Source organism: Ziziphus jujuba, chromosome 9 (genome assembly GCF_031755915.1).
Source record: "Ziziphus jujuba cultivar Dongzao chromosome 9, ASM3175591v1".
NCBI classification, from domain to species: Eukaryota; Viridiplantae; Streptophyta; class Magnoliopsida; order Rosales; family Rhamnaceae; genus Ziziphus; species Ziziphus jujuba.
In genome coordinates this window covers 2,374,512-2,394,350 of record NC_083387.1, presented here as the reverse complement: position 1 = coordinate 2,394,350, position 19,839 = coordinate 2,374,512, and the positions used below count along the sequence as shown (strand labels likewise).

Sequence of the window (19,839 nt, the reverse complement as noted above, 5' to 3'; positions counted from 1 at the left end):
TCCTCCTCCTAATTGCTGTTATTGTTATTATTATTATTATTTGTTTCAATTTTGATATCAATCAGTTTTCTGATAAGATAATTAAAATACGAAAACTAATAATTTAAAAAAAAAAAAAAAAAAAAAAAAGGAAAATGAGAAAAGAGCAAGACTCTAGTCAAATACTTTCTGCACCTTGCAGCATTTCTTATAAGGAGGAGGCTCCATCTATTTGGCCGAAGAAAAATGGCAATTAAGAAACGTTGATCAGAATCAATTTTGCCATTTTCAAGGGTAATTTATCAACCACCTATACCAAAATTTCATTTGGTAATTTACCCATGCCTAGTCATAATTAATTTTTTTCAATTTTGATGCTAATTAGTTTTTTGATAAAATACAAACACAAATAGTTTTTTGTTTTTGAAAAGAAAAAAATAAACAAGCATTTGCAGGCTTGAATATGTGATTAAACTATTGAAAATATACTTGTTCAGATTCAAAACTCGACCTACTGTAAGAGTCCCACCTCTCCTAAATTATAAATGAAAAGAGCATGCTTTGTTGATTACCTTATGCACCTCGCTCCTTCCATAAAAAAGCTCCTTCTCTATGCTGTGAGAAAAATCGAAAATAATGAATCATGAGGCTGCAAAGCCTAATTTGTACATGTTTTTTTTATTTTACAAAAAAAAAAAAAAAAAAAAAAAAAAAAAAAAAAAAAAACCTAATCGGAGAAAGAGGCCATTTTTCTTTCTTTTTTCTTTTTTTCAATAAACGGTTTAAAAATCTCTGAAGTAAAAATGCAATTTATTTATGATTTTTTTTTCCCTCGCGTAATTTTTGAGTCTTGCTATTTGTTGACCTATCATTTTTTCTTTCTTTTTTTTTTTTTCTGTTTTTTAACAACTTATGCATATACACTGAAGTTCTAAATATTGTAACTGATTATCAAGTTCCAGATTTATCGTCATCCTACCAGCTTCCGGGCCCAAAAAGAGAAGCAATTTTTTTGAAACTTGAAATCTTTTGTCATGCAGCTGGGTGTGTTCAGGGCCCCCAGTCGTCTTTCAGAGTTGATCAAAGGCTTTTTCCTTTTCTTTTTTTTTTCTCTTTTGTTTTTTTTTTTTTTTTTTATGTCGGCTTCGAAAGGCTGTCACTTTTATCTTAAACAAATTGGTCTTGTTCCATAACCCGAAGTGCAATCCTGTTGATGGATTGGTATAGAATTTAAAGCAGGTGGTTTGCATTTGACAGAAATGCCTTCCCCTATCATTACTAATATGCTTGCTGAAGATCAGCCTGGTGTTGAACTGAGAACTGTTGGTTCGTCTCTCTTTTGGTTTTGAACCCTTGGGTCCTCCTCATCACCACCCAAAATAAAAGTTCTAAAGTTTTGACAATTCAACAATAGCTAACATTATGATAAATTCAACTATGTCCATGACCATAAATATTTCGTATTCTTCCCATTCTCCTTAACAAATAAATCATACTCGTTCAGGGAATTCTCAATCAGGAAAACTGGGAAGAATAGCAATAAATGACATAGAATCATTCACCATGGACTTCATACAATCAATTATTTCTATTAAAAAAAAAAAAAAAAAAAAACATAAGGCAGGAACAAAGATGGCTTAAACAGATATAACTTTATCCATTGTTCTACATAAACACCTAACAACATGAAACACATATAAATTGGATAACAGGATACTTCCCCATCTCATGAGCATAGAACTTATTTTCCTAACCACCATATCAATACATAGAACAGTGATCAGTAGGGCGGGGGCCCACCGGGACCAGGAGGACCAAATGGACCACCACGGGGTCCACCAAAGCAGTCCTGTAGCAACCAACAACAGCACAAGCAGTAGAAGCTGCAATTCACCAAATATAACATACTTTAGCTTGCAACCTTTTGAGACACTTTGCAAGAACCAACAAGAATATAACAAAAATTGGCAGCCATGTTTCCTAAATTTGATAGCATTTTATGTGAGAGTTCTACATAAATAAGACTATTGATTGGTTAGCACCATAAAGAAATACTAAAGAACAAAAACCCAAAAGCTAGTTATAGCACATACCATGAAGAAATCATGCTACATAAACCATCAGCAAAACCACCAAAGAAGCCACCAGGTCCGAAACCAGCTCCACCAGGTCCGAAACCAGGTCCACCGGGTCCAGGACCCCAACCAGGTCCTCCGGGTCCGGGACCCCAACCAGGTCCTCCGGGTCCAGGACCCCAGCCAGGTCCCCCAGGTCCCCAGCCAGGTCCTCCAGGTCCCGGGCCGGGTCCTCCAGGTCCTCCTCCAGGACCTCCAGGTCCACCAGGTCCGCCAGGTCCGCCAGGTCCCATCCCTCGCAGATTATCAAATCGGCACCACACTAAACTGCCACAGCCTTTCAAGAGCAATCTAAGCAAAGAAACTTTTAAGCCTAAAGATGCAGTTAGATCCTCAGGAAAATATCAAAGTTGAGAATCTTGTTGGCTAAGGTATAAAGAGAAAGCACTGTAAGCATTCACAAGTCTTAAAACAACTTCTCACAGAAACCAGCCAGTCAAACCAGAAGACTATCTTCTCAACCTACCATTCAATTTTTTTCTCAACCAAACAATACATTTACAAGTTTCTTACCAGACTAACGATCGAAGCCATTCTGATTCTTGAAAATTTTTACAGGGCATTTATGCTTGTCAGTTAGCCGAGATCACTGGTCAGTTTATAATTTTTTGCCCAGAATTCAGAAACGAATGCGTATTTAATCAAGATATACGAAATAGCATTTTGGCTATAAACCATAAAAGGACCAACTAGTGGAAGCTTATCTGATGCTCGGCCGGGATTATGTAATCATGAAAACAAGACAATCCTGAATTAATCTATTCATAGAGCTATTCCTCTACCAACGCCTACATATCGCTTCGCTTAAAATCATGCAACATACAAAGGAGAAGATGAATGAAAATAGCAAATTAGCATAATACATAGTAAACAGAGTAAGTAAACCTCACCCAATTAAATACTGAGGTTTTTAAAAATACTAAACCTATATAAGCAAAACCCAGCATTGAAAACCAACCCAGTGATTAAATTGAGGGAGTGAAAATTGAATTAGTACAAACTACAAATGAACTACAAAGAATTGAAATAAATATCCTATTCACGTATAAAAACCAACATTTTGCCCCAAAAAAAAAAAAATTTATATATATATATATATATATATATTTACGCAAACACAAAGAAAACGCAGATTGGAAGTAAAAAGTAGAAAGCATTTTTTTTTTTTATTATTTTGATTCGTATATATTCATGAAACTAAATATTTTGCCTCAGATTAGCATTTTGGCACATTCCTCATTGCGGCAAACAACCCATGTAGAAAAAATCCAACATGGAAGCGCAAGATGTTGTCGCCGCTCCTCTGGGTCCAAAATCTGTCATCATCGGCAGCTTCCTTACCAAATCTCACATCGATTGGGTTCGCTTTTAGATGAAGAACAGCATAAAATGATCAAATTTTATTTTCTATTATGATAAAAAAAAAAAATTTAAAGAAAAAAAGGCACTTGTTTTCCATTATGAGCGCTATTCTCCAAGTGGAGCCTCAGCGTCCCCTGTGTACTCCGAATCCGATTAGGGTTTGGCTGTGAGACAGGGGCGGCGAGAAATTAAGTAAACGACTTTATAGTTCCATCAAAACGGTGCGTTGCAATCCACTACCACTGGTCCATTCGCTCTTCTTGAAACCCACAAACGACGAGTCGTAATGGCTATATACCATCAAAATAAACAAATAACATGTAATGTGGTATAACATAAAATCTTTTTTTCTTTTCTAATATTATTTCATGGTGATTATATATGATAGACAAGCCATTACCATAAGCATAATCAGAAAGTTATAAAAGCTGCAAAGTTTTCCCAATAGAATACGGTAGACACTTTGATAATAAAGGGTCCAAATGATACATGAAAATGCTATTTTCTCACAATTGGTAATAAAATTACAGTAATTCAGTAATATATTAATAGTAATAATTTTTTTTGAAAATAAATTAAAATAACAAGTATGAAATGTACAATATATACCAACAACGTGTTCAAACTAACAATTTTGTGTTTGTAGTGTAAGATTGAAGGTTCAAATCCCACATTTTCTTATAAAAAAAAGGTTTTGGATGAGATGGGACTTTGTTGTCCTAATCTCGTCAGGAATTTTGCTATTTGGGTTTTTTGTTGAAACCATTCACAAAACTACCTTTAACACGGCATTGATGGTCTTGGGCCCTAAATGTCATTGCAGTTCTACGTTCAAGGCCATGGATTTGATCATGTGAAGGTGATGGCTAATAAGAGAGGCAATATTAGTGGGCCTAAAGTTTGACATCAATTAACTGAACCAACGACCACGCTATTATTATGGCAATGGCCCATATCATTTATTTCAAATATATTTCTTTATACGGACAAATTTATGTACATTATATGGAAATTTACAATTGTGTATATTGGAATCCAAGTTTTCTTTTTTTTTTTTTCTTTCTTTTTGTGAATAATTGGAATCCAAGTTAATGCAGCACTAATTGGAGTGTATTTTTATACAACGTGAGTGTGGAATGGTGTGGTGGGCTAGGATAATAATTTCTATATGATAAACAATTGAAGTCCGTACATCATACATGGCTTGGCGGTGGTAGCTGTGTAGTTGACTAAAATCATTAAAAATAAATAAATAAAATAAAATAATTGATATAAAAATTTAAATTTTCCACAACCACGTGTTTTGTGGAAATTACCTGCCGTTGACAAACACTATGGTCATTTTATAATGAACTGTCACCGGCTTAAAGAGTGGTAATCTATATTTATGACCCTGTACTTTCTACCTAATCCATATATATTCAATACATTAATATTTTATTAAAGGAAAAAGAACAAATAAAAAAATAAGAGTAAAATTTCAGTCTGTATGAACAACTCCTTGTCAATAAACCACCCCCCCCCCCCCCCCCCCCCGCGCCCCTCATTCATTCCACAGCCATTTGAGTTGATCTTGTCGTCGTGTGTGAATATGAGTCTATGAGATAGATTCTGTTTTTCAAAAAAAAAAGTCCGATTAATACTAATCTATAAAATTATTTTCCATTAATTTCTTATAAATAAAGAATATTGGGCTTAAATTGTGTTTTTAATCAAATTTATAGCCTAAATGATGAATAATTTAAAGATTTAACCCACTAAAAAAACAATATTAGAAATAAAATAAAATAAAATAATAAAGACTGGTCGAAATACATTGAAAGGAAGAAGTGATAACGCCTGAAAGAAACAATCCTAGTAGAGACCACCCATTTAACCCTATACAAAGGAAAAATTGGTAGTACCACCACCTGGGTATGGGCCTCCACCTACATGGAGGATATCAATGTCAGCCTCTTGTGCATGGCACATTTAGAATCAATGTCACAAATTGGTCCCCAATTTGGCAAAACTGTGGGACACATTTTAATCCTTGGATCAGTGGTCCACCTTTTCTTAGGTGGACCCATTATGGCCAAAAGTTAGACTCGCTTAATCAATGAACTACAGCCATCGGATCAACCGAGGATGAGGGATTTGACCATTAGGACCACACAAAATTTTGGCTTTTTATTTATTTTTAACCCCAAAAAAACAAGAAAAAAGTGTTACATAAACCCCATGATATCAACTGCTCAAAACCTACAGATAGAATTGATAACTCAAAAGCTTTTAACATCTCGGTGTGAGGGTTCACCAACTGGTGGTCCCTTTCTGCCTTATCATAATAGCAAATGATGCTGCCCCATTTTTACTATTGTGCACCCCCACGCCACTTGGCGGTAGAAGATTCATTTGCATTCAATGTCTATTTCTTGCTCTTCCGCTTAAAAAAAATTTCACCTGTTTAATTGACAGGTCTAAGTAGACACATCAATCTAAGGAGTAAATTTGTCAAAAAAAGGGTTTTCCTTAATTAGTAACAAATTGTTCACCGAACCCAGATACCTTAAAAGTAGTACTACTTGATCTTATACAACCTCATAGAGAATACCCAAATGTACAAAACCCAATTTTCATATTTCCAAATTAACAAAACCAAAGTGGAAAAATATGGAATTTGTATTTACCAAATCGGCTCTCTAGATTGGCGAATCTTGCTTTGTCATTTAGTAGAGAAACTTGTAGAAAAAGGTTTTTCAAAAAGAGTGTCCATGGAACGTGGTAGTTGTTCTACTTTTGTGGGTAAATTCAGTGCTGCAAAATTAAGAGATGAGTGAAAGCAGCTAGCATTTTTGGTATTTATTGTGGTTTGGATTTTCTCAACAAAAACAATCTAATCTGGGGGATTCAATTATTTAAGATGCGTGGTGATAGCTGGATTTGGATCTGGATTTTGGTCTAAGATTGGCCCAAGTGTAGCCTCTGTTTCTAAGCAAAAATGCTCTTTCAAACAAGGTTTTTTTTTATTATTATTATTTATTTTATTTTATTTTTTAGTATTTCCGCAAATATTGAGCTTGACTGCATTAATGAGATCTAATTGGTTCATCTGGCACAACTGTTCAAAATTTCATGATAGAAATTCAAAATTTTTTTGCACACGAGAACCACGAGTGGAAATGCCCTGAAAATTGGACATGGCCATTCCTATTTGTCCATGTGACATTAGTTGGGTTTGGTTGATCTTTTTCTATGCACAAAAAATTCATATATATATATATATATATATATATTAAACAAATCATATGAATATTTCACTTTCCCCACCCAAAAGCTTACCAAACCACCTCCATTCACATGGTGGAACTTGGTCTAAACATTTTAATTTTGCTGATTAAAGTTGTAAATAAGTTGAAATATCTTCAACAGCTATGAACTTAGGTAGAACTCGTTTTGAAAATAATTTATGTACGAAATTTAATTTCTATTGTAAAAGCACTTTCTCAATCAACACGATAAAACTTCAATCATATTTCAAAGTAATTGGAAAGAAAATACGATTTGATTTTTGTTTTATTTTCCTTTCCCAATCATTTAGTTTCAGTCCTTTTTACTTTTGTGCTGATTAGCCTAATAGGACAGTTTTTGAGTGCAATTAGCATAGTAATTAGAGGTTTTGTTATAGCTACTTTGTGGATAAGACTTATTAACCTTTTACATAGCATTCATATTTGCGCATGCAAAAACATTATAGGATTCTAATCCTTTTTACATTTTTCAATTAATATTCCTTAAAAAGTTGCCCATCATTTTTAGAAACCAGTGGCCGCGTACATAGTCATTTTAACACGACGACGTATGGGCCCATGCCAATATTGCCTCCACAATACTATTAAGCCTATAAATTTGCAGCTACTGCTTAGCCACATGCCTTTTTTTTAAAATACTTTGCTCTGCTCTACCCCTATATATCTATATATATATATATATAATGCTCTACTTCTTCAAATAAATAAATAAATAAATAAAATACATGTAGCATTGTGTTTATCCCAATACAAGCTCTTTTTTTTTTTTTTTTTTTAATATATATATATAATGTTCATAGCTTTTTATTTGCTTTCAAATTGCCTTTGTCTTTCCAACATTAGTTGACCATCTCGTTTTTTTTTTTTTTTTTGTTTTGCTAAGGTCAACATAGATTTAGGCACATACATATCCATAACTAACCTGCTCTACCATATTATTACCCCCAAAAAAAAAAAAAAAGAAAAGAAAAAAACTGCTCCACCATAGGTAACAGTTCAATTACAAAATAGTGAAATATTTTCGTTTCAAATAACAATTCAAGTTGCAAAAGTTATCAGATTCGAATTTTATGCTGTATGTAACAATTATGAAAGAAAAATAATTATCAATACAATTAGCAATTCAAGTGATAGAAGTCATTCGAATTAAAGATTCTATATAAATATATTCATATAGTAATTAAAAAAAAAACAGAACTTTTCTAGTTTCTATATGAATTGAAAAATGTTAATTATAAGTTAGTTTATTGTATCAATTAAGTCTGCTTAATCAAGACAAAAGGAGGTACACTCAAGCTCATGGTGGGGTCCAGGATTTGGTATAACCCCCAATGGCAAAAGCTTCACATGTATCTTTATGCTCTTTGTTTAATAAGATAAACTTTTATACCGCATACTTTTTTCTTTTTTCTTTTTTTCTTTCCCGTATGAATAAAAAAGTGTATTAGAGGATGTCAATCCAATTAAATTTGGGGATTACTCTAATCTGCCCATCATTTTTGACACGGCTTGCCGCAATTATACCCATCTTGCCACGTGTCATCATATATGATAAGGCCGAAAAATTAGGTAAAATTGCATCCTTTGCAGAAAGCCTACGTAATTGTTAAAAAGTGGCGAAAAAAAATAAGTAGGCGGTAAGAAAAAAAAAATTTTAAAAAGAAAAACAACGTTTACAATGATGGTGCTAAAACACCCAAATCAAAATCACAGTCAACTAGTCGGATTAGGAAGAAATGGTGGGCCAATGAAACATTGACACGCAAGAAGCAATACACGTAAAAAGGCAAGGATGGGTTATTGTCGGTGATAATCATATCAGAAGTATTACTTTTGTAAAGCTATCTTCTTCTTTTTTCTTTTTTCTTTTTTAATTTTTTAATTTTTTAGCTATTTCTTGCGTCAAAACCACATTGTACAAAGAGATATAAAGCTCACGCTGAGAGAAAAAGAAAGAAAGAAAGAAAAAAGGGCTTTAAAAGGAAAAGGCAGTGTCACTCAAGTTTGATTGGACAGTGCAGGCCGGCACTAGGCCAGGCAGACTTTGGCCACCCCTCTATTGCTCCAGCCAGTTCTTGTTTCAATTTCAGGGTCCCCACATTTTCCTCCTCCTCCTCCTTCTTCTTCTTCTTCTTCTTCTTCTTCTTCTTCTTCTTCTTCTTCTTCACCCTCCACGGCAAAATTCATTTTTGTAGGCTTTCAAACTTTTATATTATACATATAAAAAAATTTAAGCAAAGAGAAAGAAAAAGTTCGTGCAAAGACATGCACAAAATGGATCATGTGCTGCTCTCTATGGAGTTACCCCAAAAAAAATAATAATAATAATAAATAGTCCTACTCTCTATGAGACAAATTTAAGTCATAAAGTCACTTTGCTTCTAAATTCAGGTTTAGGGGTTCGACCACAAATTACAAAAATATGTACAAAGAAATATGTGATATGAATAGTGAGTATAATAATTTCAAATGGGTGAAAATTTGAAAATTTTGATTCTAATTATTTCCAGCCGAAAAGGGTGTGTTGTGTTTGTCAATTATATAGAATTTTGTCATCCAAATCTACCAAATCCTAAAGGCTAGGGACATGTTTCCCCTGCACTTTTTCTATAAGAATGTTATGGCCCAAAGAGAATCTGCAGAGAGTCATGAGATTGGTGTGTAGCAATAAGCATAATAATTGGGTGGGTTTTAATTTTGTTTTTAACTTATCTCTTAATTAGTTAATCTGTAGATGTGATGATAATAAATAATGCTTGATATATATAAAAAATGATTATGTATAATCTGTAAATGATGCAATATGATATTTGTACAGATTCTCCAAAGTGGGAGCCATCTAATGTGTAAGTGGTCAAGTACTCTCTTATTCCATTTTATTATTATTTTTTATTCATTTTTATTTTCCAAGTTGTGGTCAACAAAAGTATGCCACACTTCCTATTAATTTGATGCCCACATTCACCCTCTCTCTCCTTACAAAAGCTTAGAAGCTTGGTTTCAGTGTGGTTTAGAAGGCATAGTGTTTCAAGCTTTGGAAGTAGGTGCACACACAAGAAGAAAGAGAGACAGAGAGAGCCTACCCTTTTCCTTTTTCTTTTTCCATTTTTCCCCCCCCCGCTTTTTCTACGTTAATGATAAGATAAAGTTTTCCACTAATTAATAATAATTTATAATTTTTTATTAGTACTGAACAATACTTATGGTTGCATTTTGGTGTTGATTTTTTTTTTTTTTTGACATTTTGGCTTTTAAACTTCAATTTTTAGTGTATTTTTGTTTTTTAAACTTTCTTTTTGCCTACCGTTTTTTAATACTGTAGAGATATACAGTTTATTTAATATAACATGCAAGAGTTTTTTGAGATTATCTTAAATTGTAGTTTTAGTATTTCTTTGTTGTAGTAAATGTATTGCTTTTTGTCTCAAAAGTGTTAAAAACAAGATTAAAAAATAATTTAAAGATCAAAGTGTATCAAACAATGAAGTTTAATTAAAAATTAGAGTAACTATAGGAGTAATTCATAGACTAACATAGCCAATAATCCAGATTTATATGAACATTCTCATTAATATAGTCTGGCTTAACTTTTCATTATCTTTTGGGATAATCTTATGGTAAATATATTGTTTGTCGAATAATGATTCAGGTTAAAATCTTTGTATCTTTTCCACGTTTAAAAAAATAAGAATAAAAAACAGCTTTTCATCACGTTTACACTGTATTTTCTATGATTTAAATCACTTGGATTGGCAAAAGGGGCCTTGGTTGTCATGACTTTCTATTTCATTAAAGTCACAATTAATTCACACTCAACGTCTCTCACTCTCTCAAATGGGCTTTCGTTAATCATTCCAAACCTTTGCTCCGCATTGTCATATTCCCTTTCCTAGTACTAAAATTAATATATTGGGTTTAATTTATGTTTCAACCAAATTAAGCATTTGAAATTTAAAATAGAGAAAAAAAATAAAATTGCAAGAAAACTATAGCCAAGTTGCAACATAAAAGACAAACGTAATCAAGTCCGTGAGGACAGTTTAACTTTTAAATAGTAGTATTGACCAATTACATGTCTATATATATATATATATATGTCTCAACCATTATTGATAATTCCACTTGAAAGAGACTTAAATCCCTATTTAAGCCTTACCCTTTTGCTTCAAATAATGAATGTCTTAGTTTAGGTCGCCACCTTTTGTGTAATGCAAATCAATAAAAATGATTATCATGTTCTTGTGGATTTTACAAAAAATTAAGAAAAATTGAATTTTGTTATTTGGATTATTAAATTAAATTTGCTACCAAACCCATGCCATAAGAAGATCTACCATCCACGATCAAGTAAAATAAGTTCACAAACTTCTAAAATGGCATAATAAGCTGTCCAACATCTTTGTTACTAAATTGCATGTTAGCATTATACAAGGCAAAGATTACGGTTTTCAAATTTTTATTTGATTTTTGTGTTTTTTTTTTTTTGCTCTGCTTAAGTACAGCTGCTATAAAATTAATTTCTAGTAACAAAACTTATTTAAAAAATTAACAGATGAGCGGGGAGTATCGCCACCAATATATATATATATATATATATACAGCAAAGTCCAAGCCATTCCACTCGAGGGGAAGAGAGATTCCCGGAGGACCGTGCGTGGGCTTAATAATTAATTCGTTTTTTAACATATTTTTAATTTGATCAGAGTGTTTTTATAATTTTATTTTCATAAAAATACTATTAATCACGATTTCTCACCGATAAAACAAGCAACTTTACGTGCTAGCCAACTCAGCTCCTTAATTAACAATTCCAAATAAACTAATTAGTTTAACTGATTAAGACCTCAGTTTCTGAGCGATATTTCTAAATTATTTTCTGGAAACACTTTTTGCTGTTTTCTAAAATAATTATATATATATATATATATATATATTTTGGTTTACAAATGTTTTTCAGAACAACTACCGAGTAGAGACAAGCTCTATGGTTGCCTTCGATAAGGACGCCTACCAAGGCAAGCCCAACCGACGGTCCAGATCTTGACTTTATGATCTTTAAATCTGGACCCTTGGTTCTTAAACTCTCGCAGCTTTTAGACATAAAGGGACAGGTCCATGGACTCCATGCTGAAACCAGTGGAACCCCATGATACAATGTCCTTTTCAGTGACTGACTAATGTACCCCTGGTTTGAACGTAACGATGCAAGTAGAAGAAAGTGGTCCAAAATGGGTAGTTTCGTACTTTCATTAGGGAATAGTATTTTTACAATTTTGTCTGAAATTTTACCATTTGTAGGAACAAAACTTACTATTTACTGGAGCTTTTTTTCTTCTTTAAATTCCTGCTCTCCATCATCCATCCGTACACTGTAAAAAAGTTCCTCATCTGACGGTCTTGATTAAGATGCAACGTGCAGTTGTTTGTACTTTTGAACAATCTCTCACCCCATCATGACCCTTCAATTGGGTTCATAAGTAACGTTATTATTACGGTTATTATTATATTAATATACTCCATATTATTGTATTCGGATTGGATTTATCAGGTGACAATCCCCCATATCAATTAAAAAAATATATTTTATAATGTCTTAAAAAATGTAAAATTGACATTTCAAAAACCAACAAATTAAAAATAAAAACCACGAAAATTCCGCAAAAATAATATTATATGATTTGCAATTTTCCATCTCAGCTTGTCATTTGCTATTTATTCCTCTTTAAGTTTACAGATGTATGCACTTTACTCCTTGAATTTCGTGGAAATTGACACCTATATTTAAGGCATGATATTGTAGCTTCAAATTTTAATAATTTGGGAGGGATAGATGATAAATGCAAAGTTTATAGAGCAAATTGTAAATCAGTGCAAAGGTGCAAAAACCATGTAGCTTCAAATTTTAATAATTTGGGAGGGATAGATAATAAATGCAAAGTTTATAGAGCAAATTGTAAATCAGTGCAAAGGTGCAAAAACCATAATTTTTATCACTTTTGGTGCATGCAATATTAACATGTACTTGACATAGAAGCACGCCATGAAAGTTTTCCCTCTCGCCCCATCTTCGTTAAAGACAAAGACAACCAAAATTGTTGGACTTTAAGATAAAGACACCAAACCAATTGAATAACAAGTAAGAAGGTTTTGAGTCGTTTGGTTAGGTATCCAAATAGTGATATGTAGAAAAAACAACTATATAACATAACAGCATAACTCAAATTTCATATTGTAAATTATTAAAGCTGCCTTGTGTGCTATTATTTAAATTTAGAAGTTCTTTTTTCTATTTGCAGATGAAATTTCTACGAAGATAAATACATATATAGATATCTTTGTTCAAAACAATGTTACCTTAAAAAAAAAAAAAAAAAAAAACCCTCAGGGCTGTCAGGCATTGAAGATTGAATAGGGTTTGTAACACAACAGGAAATGGGTTGGAAGCTTGTCAGCTTATCGAGACCAAAATAAGAGGGAAAAAAGATCCACTATAGAAAATATAGAGTAGTATACAGCTCATTCTATGTAGGAGATTTTGGCATTGAATTTCAAAATGTGAATCTCATTTATGGTCCATTGTATGACCAATAATAATGAAAATAGATCTGGGCCGCTGTGAAATGGGTAAGGGGATAGCAAAAACAAACAAAAAAAAATGGTAGTGGTACGCTGGTAGCACATGTAATTGATAAAAGTGCACCTTTTATTTGTTATTTATTTTTTGGCTCTGTAAATTTTATATGTTAAAAATTTATTTGGCTTATAATTTTTGGGGAAATTTAGATTGATAAGTGTACCAGCTAGAATGAAACAGTCACACATGATTGGACGGCCATGATGTCATGATAACCAGACTTCACATCAAATCATTCCTTATTATTTTTACACTTTTAATTGATTTATTCCCCATCTTCTCCCTCCTCCATATGGTGGTCCCCGCAATATCCCAATCTCTCCCTTAGATCCAGCCGTGCAATGCGAATCATGAGATTCCCCTCGACACCCACTTCGGTACACATTATAACACTTTATTAACACCCTCCTCTCGCCACCAATATCGTTTTCTCCCGGTAAATTCTAAACGATACGAAACGAAACGAACAGCCGAAAATATCGCCTCCCTCCGCCTCCCGGCTCCACGCTCTTATGTACACCAGTTTTATGCGGCTCTTCTTCGTCGCCCAGCGGATAAGATGCACCCCACTCCCACCGCCCATCCAACGGTTCACATCTACCCAGTCCCACGTGTCTAAATCACATCAGGCAATCACCATCACTACCGTAAACCCCACCACACCTATTAAACCATGGTTAAAAACTAACCTCACCGAGCACGACATAAAAACCTTATCCTCTCTCTTACTCACTCCCTCCCCCCTTTCCTATTTCTCTCTCTCTCTCTCTCTCTCTCTCTCTCTCTCTCTCTCTCCTCTGCAACTATAAGCAGCTCGTCAATGGAGTCTCAGATCTAACCCACAGTTCAAATCTGAAGCACACTTCGGGAACGACATCGTCTTTTAAGTACTTTCTGGAAAATTAGAAGCTGTTATAAGAATTTTTCAATTTTTTTAATTTTAAATTTTTTTTTTTCTTTTGGTGGAGTACTAAGTTTGAGAAAGCTTCGGATAGTGGTAATGCTGAGAATGGCGAACTCGTTCCCAGAAGAGGTTCTGGAGCACGTGTTCTCATTTATACAGTCCGATAAGGACCGGAACTCGATCTCCATGGTGTGCAAGTCATGGTACGAGATAGAAAGGTGGTGCAGGAGGAGGATATTCGTCGGCAACTGCTATGCCGTCAGCCCTAGGATGGTGATCAGACGGTTCCCGGAGGTGAGATCTATTGAGCTCAAAGGGAAGCCCCACTTCGCGGACTTCAATCTGGTCCCTGAGGGCTGGGGAGGCTATGTTCAGCCTTGGATCGTTGCCATGATTGGTGCTTACCCTTTGCTTGAGGAGATCAGGCTCAAGAGGATGGTTGTCACCGACGACAGCTTGGAGCTCATAGCTAAGTCTTTCAAGAATTTCAAGGTCTTGGTCCTCTCCTCGTGTGAGGGATTCAGTACTGATGGGCTCGCCGCCATTGCTGCCAATTGCAGGTCTGTTAGTTGGTTGTGCCTTTTTTCCTTTTTTTTTTTTTGGATTTTGCTTCGTTTTAACTTTGCTTGGGTGGTCTGGGAAATGAGGGAAAATAGATGAAAGTTTGGACCTTTACTGACATGGATGTCAATGTAGTGCATTCCAAGCTGAATTTGTTGGTTATTTTAACTCCAGGGGTTCCTCTCTGATGACTTAGAATGTTTAGAAAGGAATATAGAGGCTTCAAGTCTGGATCGTTTTTTGTCTGTGCGCCTGTGCGTTTTCTTGGTTTAGTTTTGGGAAAATGGGTACATTTTCTTCACTGGGCTTACCATTTGAGCTGAGCTAAGTCGACTTGACACTGGAACACCATGATTTGGATGTTCAATTCCTTCGCATTTCTTACTAAAAGCATTCTTTATTTCGTATTTTAAACCCATTTATGGATGGTGTTGTGTTTTGACTGGCATTTTTAGTGATTGCTTTAAGAGATCTGATTTGCTTTTCATTTTGAGCTTCATTCATGGTCTCTGATAACATATTACAGGATTTGTGATTCATTTTCTTTTTTACTTTTGTTACATTTAGATTTTTCCCTGATTTATTTTTCAACCTTTTTTTGGGCCCCTTAACCGAGCTCTTCGCTGTATTGAATTTTAATTTTCGCCATTTTTTTGTTTTGAATGGTTTTGGCCTATAGTTTGGTAACTAATGGAGGTGAATATTCGATAGTTGGGCTGGTTTTGTTAGCTTTTGCTGTAATGTCTTATAGATTTGACTTGTTGCTATTGAATGGTTAATGTGCAAAAATTAATTAAGATGATTTTGGTTGTTTTTAGTCCACGACAATTGTGATGTGAGGTTGTTTTCAAATGTTTGGATGGTTCCTCCTTGGATAGTGTGGATTTGTTTTCTGTTTCTCAATTAGATTCTCTTTTTATTACCATTTGCTTTTATTGTATGAGAATTATTTTTTTAAATAACTCCAGTCTAGTTTGAGTATTTTTTAGATTGTTACTTGAAAATTCCATGGATCTAGCTCCTCATTTTCTCTGAGTATTTAAGAATAACTTCCTTTATTGATTTTCTTTTTCAATTGCGAACTCTGGATTCTTTTATCTGTGAAAGGGTGTAAACTTTGTCTGATAATGGTGAGTGAAAGTATCAACAGCTGGGGTATATAGTGACTTTTCTTTTAAATCTTTGGTTTTTTAGAAAATAGCATATATATATATATAACAGTCCAGTCGTTGTCAATGACAGTGATAGTCGTGAGCTGTTTATTTGTTGAAAAATCTCATATTTACCGTTTTGTTTCCATCTACTTTACTGCTTTATTAGTTAAAAATGTTTTGTTGCTAAGCTGATGAAACTGTCTCAATCCCGTAATATGCTGATACATTTACCAATAAAATTAATTTTGCTGATACAGGAATCTGCGAGAGCTAGACTTGCGGGAGAGTGAAGTGGATGACCTGAGTGGGCATTGGCTTAGCCATTTTCCTGATACGTATACCTCATTGGTTTCTCTTAATATTGCTTGCTTAGTGTCAGAGGTTAGTTTCTCTGCTCTTGAACGTCTTGTGGGGCGATGTCCCAACTTGAGGAGTCTTCGGCTCAACCGTGCTGTGCCCCTTGAGAGGCTAGCCAACCTTCTTCGTCGGGCACCTCAACTGGTTGAGTTAGGCACAGGTGCTTACTCAGCTGAGTTACGACCAGATGTCTTCTCTAACCTAGCAGGAGCACTTTCGGACTGCAAGGAACTGAAGAGCTTGTCTGGGTTCTGGGATGTGGTCCCAGCATACCTTCCAGCCGTTTATTCTACCTGCCCCGGGCTGACAACATTGAACTTGAGCTATGCCACTATTCAAAGCCCTGATCTTATCAAGCTTGTTAGCCAGTGTCAGAATTTACAGTGCCTATGGGTATGTTATTTATTCCAAGCTGTGCCATTTATGGAGTTAGGATCTCGTTTGTGTTTGACTGTCAGATTAAAGATGCAATTATATTCCCCTTGCTATTTCCATTCTCTTGCTAATTAAGGACGTGACTACAGGTATTGGATTACATTGAAGATGTTGGCCTCGATGCCCTTGCAGCTTCTTGCAAGGATTTAAGAGAATTAAGAGTGTTTCCATCTGACCCATTTGGCATGGAACCAAATGTGGCATTGACAGAACAGGGCCTTGTCTCTGTTTCTGAAGGCTGCCCAAAACTCCACTCCGTTTTGTACTTTTGCCGTCAAATGTCAAATGCTGCCTTATTGACCATTGCCAGGAACCAACCTAATTTTACATGTTTTCGCCTTTGTATTATTGAGCCGCATACTCCTGATTATCTTACTCGTCAGCCGCTTGATGTGGGTTTTGGTGCCATTGTTGAGCACTGCAAGGATCTCCGGCGGTTATCAGTCTCTGGTCTCCTCACCGATCGTGTGTTTGAGTATATCGGTACTCATGGTAAAAAGCTAGAGATGCTTTCTTTGGCTTTTGCGGGAGACAGTGACTTGGGGCTTCATCATGTGTTATCTGGGTGTGAAAATCTTCGGAAACTGGAGATTAGGGACTGCCCTTTTGGTGATAAGGCTCTTTTGGCCAATGCTGCAAAGCTGGAGACAATGCGATCCCTTTGGATGTCTTCTTGCTCAGTGAGTTATGGAGCATGTAAGCTGCTAGGTCAGAAGATGCCCAGGCTTAATGTTGAAGTTATTGATGAGAGGGGACACCCAGATACTAGGCCAGAAAGCTGCCCTGTTGAGAAGCTCTACATTTATCGGTCTGTTGCTGGTCCTAGGTCCGACATGCCTGGATTTGTTTGGACCATGGGTGGAGATTCTGACTTCAAGCCCCATAAATTAAACATCATCTGATGTCTGAAGTGGGTACAGGCAGGTGCATGCTTTATATGGTAGTCATTGTTCTGCATTTGATTTTATGTAAGCCTAATATAGTTGCAGCTCTGATTGAGAGTGGGAACGACAAGAGGTATGGGAGGGAGGGGTATACAGAGGCTCAAGAGCTCTCTTGCCATTCATTTTACTCGTTGGCTGAGCTATGGGATACCAGTTAGTAAATTAATAAAGAGATTAGACTGCTGTTGTTGTTGTCATATGATATTGGACAGAGTTATTTTATTCGGCATAGTCACCTTGTATACTACTGCAGACTTTTGCATGTTTATGCATTTATGCTGCCTTGTTTTCAGCAGGAAGTAATTATCTTGTGGACCCATTTGTATCATTGTTAGCCTTCACGAAGGAAATAAAGTTTCATATTCTATTACACTCAGATTGGTAATGTTTATATGCCTCCTTGTTTTTCTTCCTTTTAAGGCTCGTTTAGAGGAGAAAATTTTCGATTGAACTTTTTGCTGCAACTAGAAATTACCTAATATAACTAATAACGCAAATCTATATATTGTAGCTGAAAAGTGCCGGATTAATATTTAATGCTTTGAATCCTGATGTATTTGACAGTCGGTTTTGTGTCAAACTGATTGTGTCTTGTGAATTTTCAAATTTTGACCCCTTAAAATATGTCTTTCCATGGCAAATTTCTCCTTGCCGTTCTCCATTGAAAATTTGAATTTCCTTGAAAGTAAATCTATCCATCTTATTCGACAATCAACACAATATTTATATTAAATGACTCCATGCAGGTTAGCAATTTTAGTGTGGTTTTGGTTGGGATTTGCACTCGTCTCCGGTAGCATTCGTTTTGGGCATTTGTTCCTCATTATATGTTTTCTGCCTGTACCAAATTCATCCAAAACAGTCTTTACAGGCTTGCCCTATCTACCTCTGTAGGCATTTTGTTGATTCTGATTCTTATTTCACTTTTCTTTTGTGTTTTATTTTGTAGAATAATCGGAAAATCAAATTGAATTTGGCCAGAGATATCATAGAACTGGATAATCTTTTCTGTCACTACCCTTTGAAGAACTACATCACGATGATCGTTCTTATCTTTTTGTTAAATTTTAAGTTCTATTCATCAAATCAACATTCTTTAAGGAAAAAAAAAAAAAAAAAAAAAGGAAAAGCAATTGTTTTTGGATTGACAAAGGCTTCAATCATCTGAGACTGCCCTATAGAAGGTTGGTCTCTTCTGACGAAAATATACACACACACATTATATATATATATATATATATGTGTGTGTGTGTGTGTGTGTGTGTAAAGGAGGGAAAGAATTGTTTAAAAGCTGATCCATGATGTCGCACTTTGTTCATACCGCGAGGGATGCCCCTATCCCTGTTCAACAATTTTTTTGACTTAAATCAAAGCTGGCCCTTTTCTTACCCAAAAAAAATAAAAATAATAAAAATAAAAAATAAAGCCTTCCCAATAATGATACTACATTTCCATAGCCACAACAACAAAGAGAAATATTTACCAATGGGGTTAAACTTAATTGATTTTTGGGACTGAAAAATTAATATAAGAGGACATAAAAAATCATAAACTGTTTATTTGGAGGGATAGGAGAGGAAAGCAATCTAATGAAATGGAAAGTAAAAAAAGCTAAAATTTACTGGGGGCAGTAAAATGGAGAGAGAGAGAGAGAGAGAGAGAGAAAGAGAGGTCATTTTGGTAAAAGGAAAGGAAAAAAAAAAAAAAAAAAAGGAAAATGTTCTCGTCTTCAGGTGTGCATGGTAACCTCAACTTTTTGTTGAATTTTATTGGGAGGGGGGAGAGAGAGAGAGAGAGACCTCGACTGTTGAGCCACGTGATAGATTCGGTGACATTGGATAGTGTCCATAACTTTTTGCTTCATTCACGCTCTCTTTTCTAGTCCACACCACCACCTGATGACCCAGCAACCAAAGTACTTAAATCCCTTTTGAAATTATACCGCATACAAACCCACTCTCAGTCTGATTATAACACCCCCTCAATTTTTAATAAAACCCCACAAAATAATTTGTAATTAATAAAAAAGGACAGGTAAGGCTGAAAGTAACATTACATATACACGTCCTCACAGGCCCCCACCA

At 34.9% G+C, this 19,839-nt stretch overlaps 2 protein-coding genes across 2 annotated transcripts; one reads left to right on the top strand and one right to left on the bottom strand.

The window, feature by feature from the left end:
• Positions 1-1,390: 1,390 nt before the first annotated feature.
• LOC107426035 (uncharacterized) lies at positions 1,391-3,168 on the bottom strand. Its single transcript, XM_016036122.4, has 2 exons — positions 2,073-3,168; positions 1,391-1,862 (listed from the first exon to the last, which is right to left on the bottom strand). The coding sequence occupies exons 1-2, from the start codon at positions 2,345-2,347 to the stop codon at positions 1,760-1,762; spliced, it is 378 nt and encodes a 125-aa protein (XP_015891608.2). The 5' UTR covers positions 2,348-3,168; the 3' UTR covers positions 1,391-1,759.
• A 10,964-nt stretch (positions 3,169-14,132) lies between these two features.
• LOC107426075 (protein TRANSPORT INHIBITOR RESPONSE 1) lies at positions 14,133-18,125 on the top strand. The gene is made up of 3 exons (XM_016036171.4): positions 14,133-14,864; positions 16,277-16,769; positions 16,901-18,125. Exons 1-3 carry the CDS (start codon positions 14,401-14,403, stop codon positions 17,711-17,713), a joined length of 1,770 nt encoding a protein of 589 aa, XP_015891657.2. The 5' UTR covers positions 14,133-14,400; the 3' UTR covers positions 17,714-18,125.
• Positions 18,126-19,839: the final 1,714 nt, after the last annotated feature.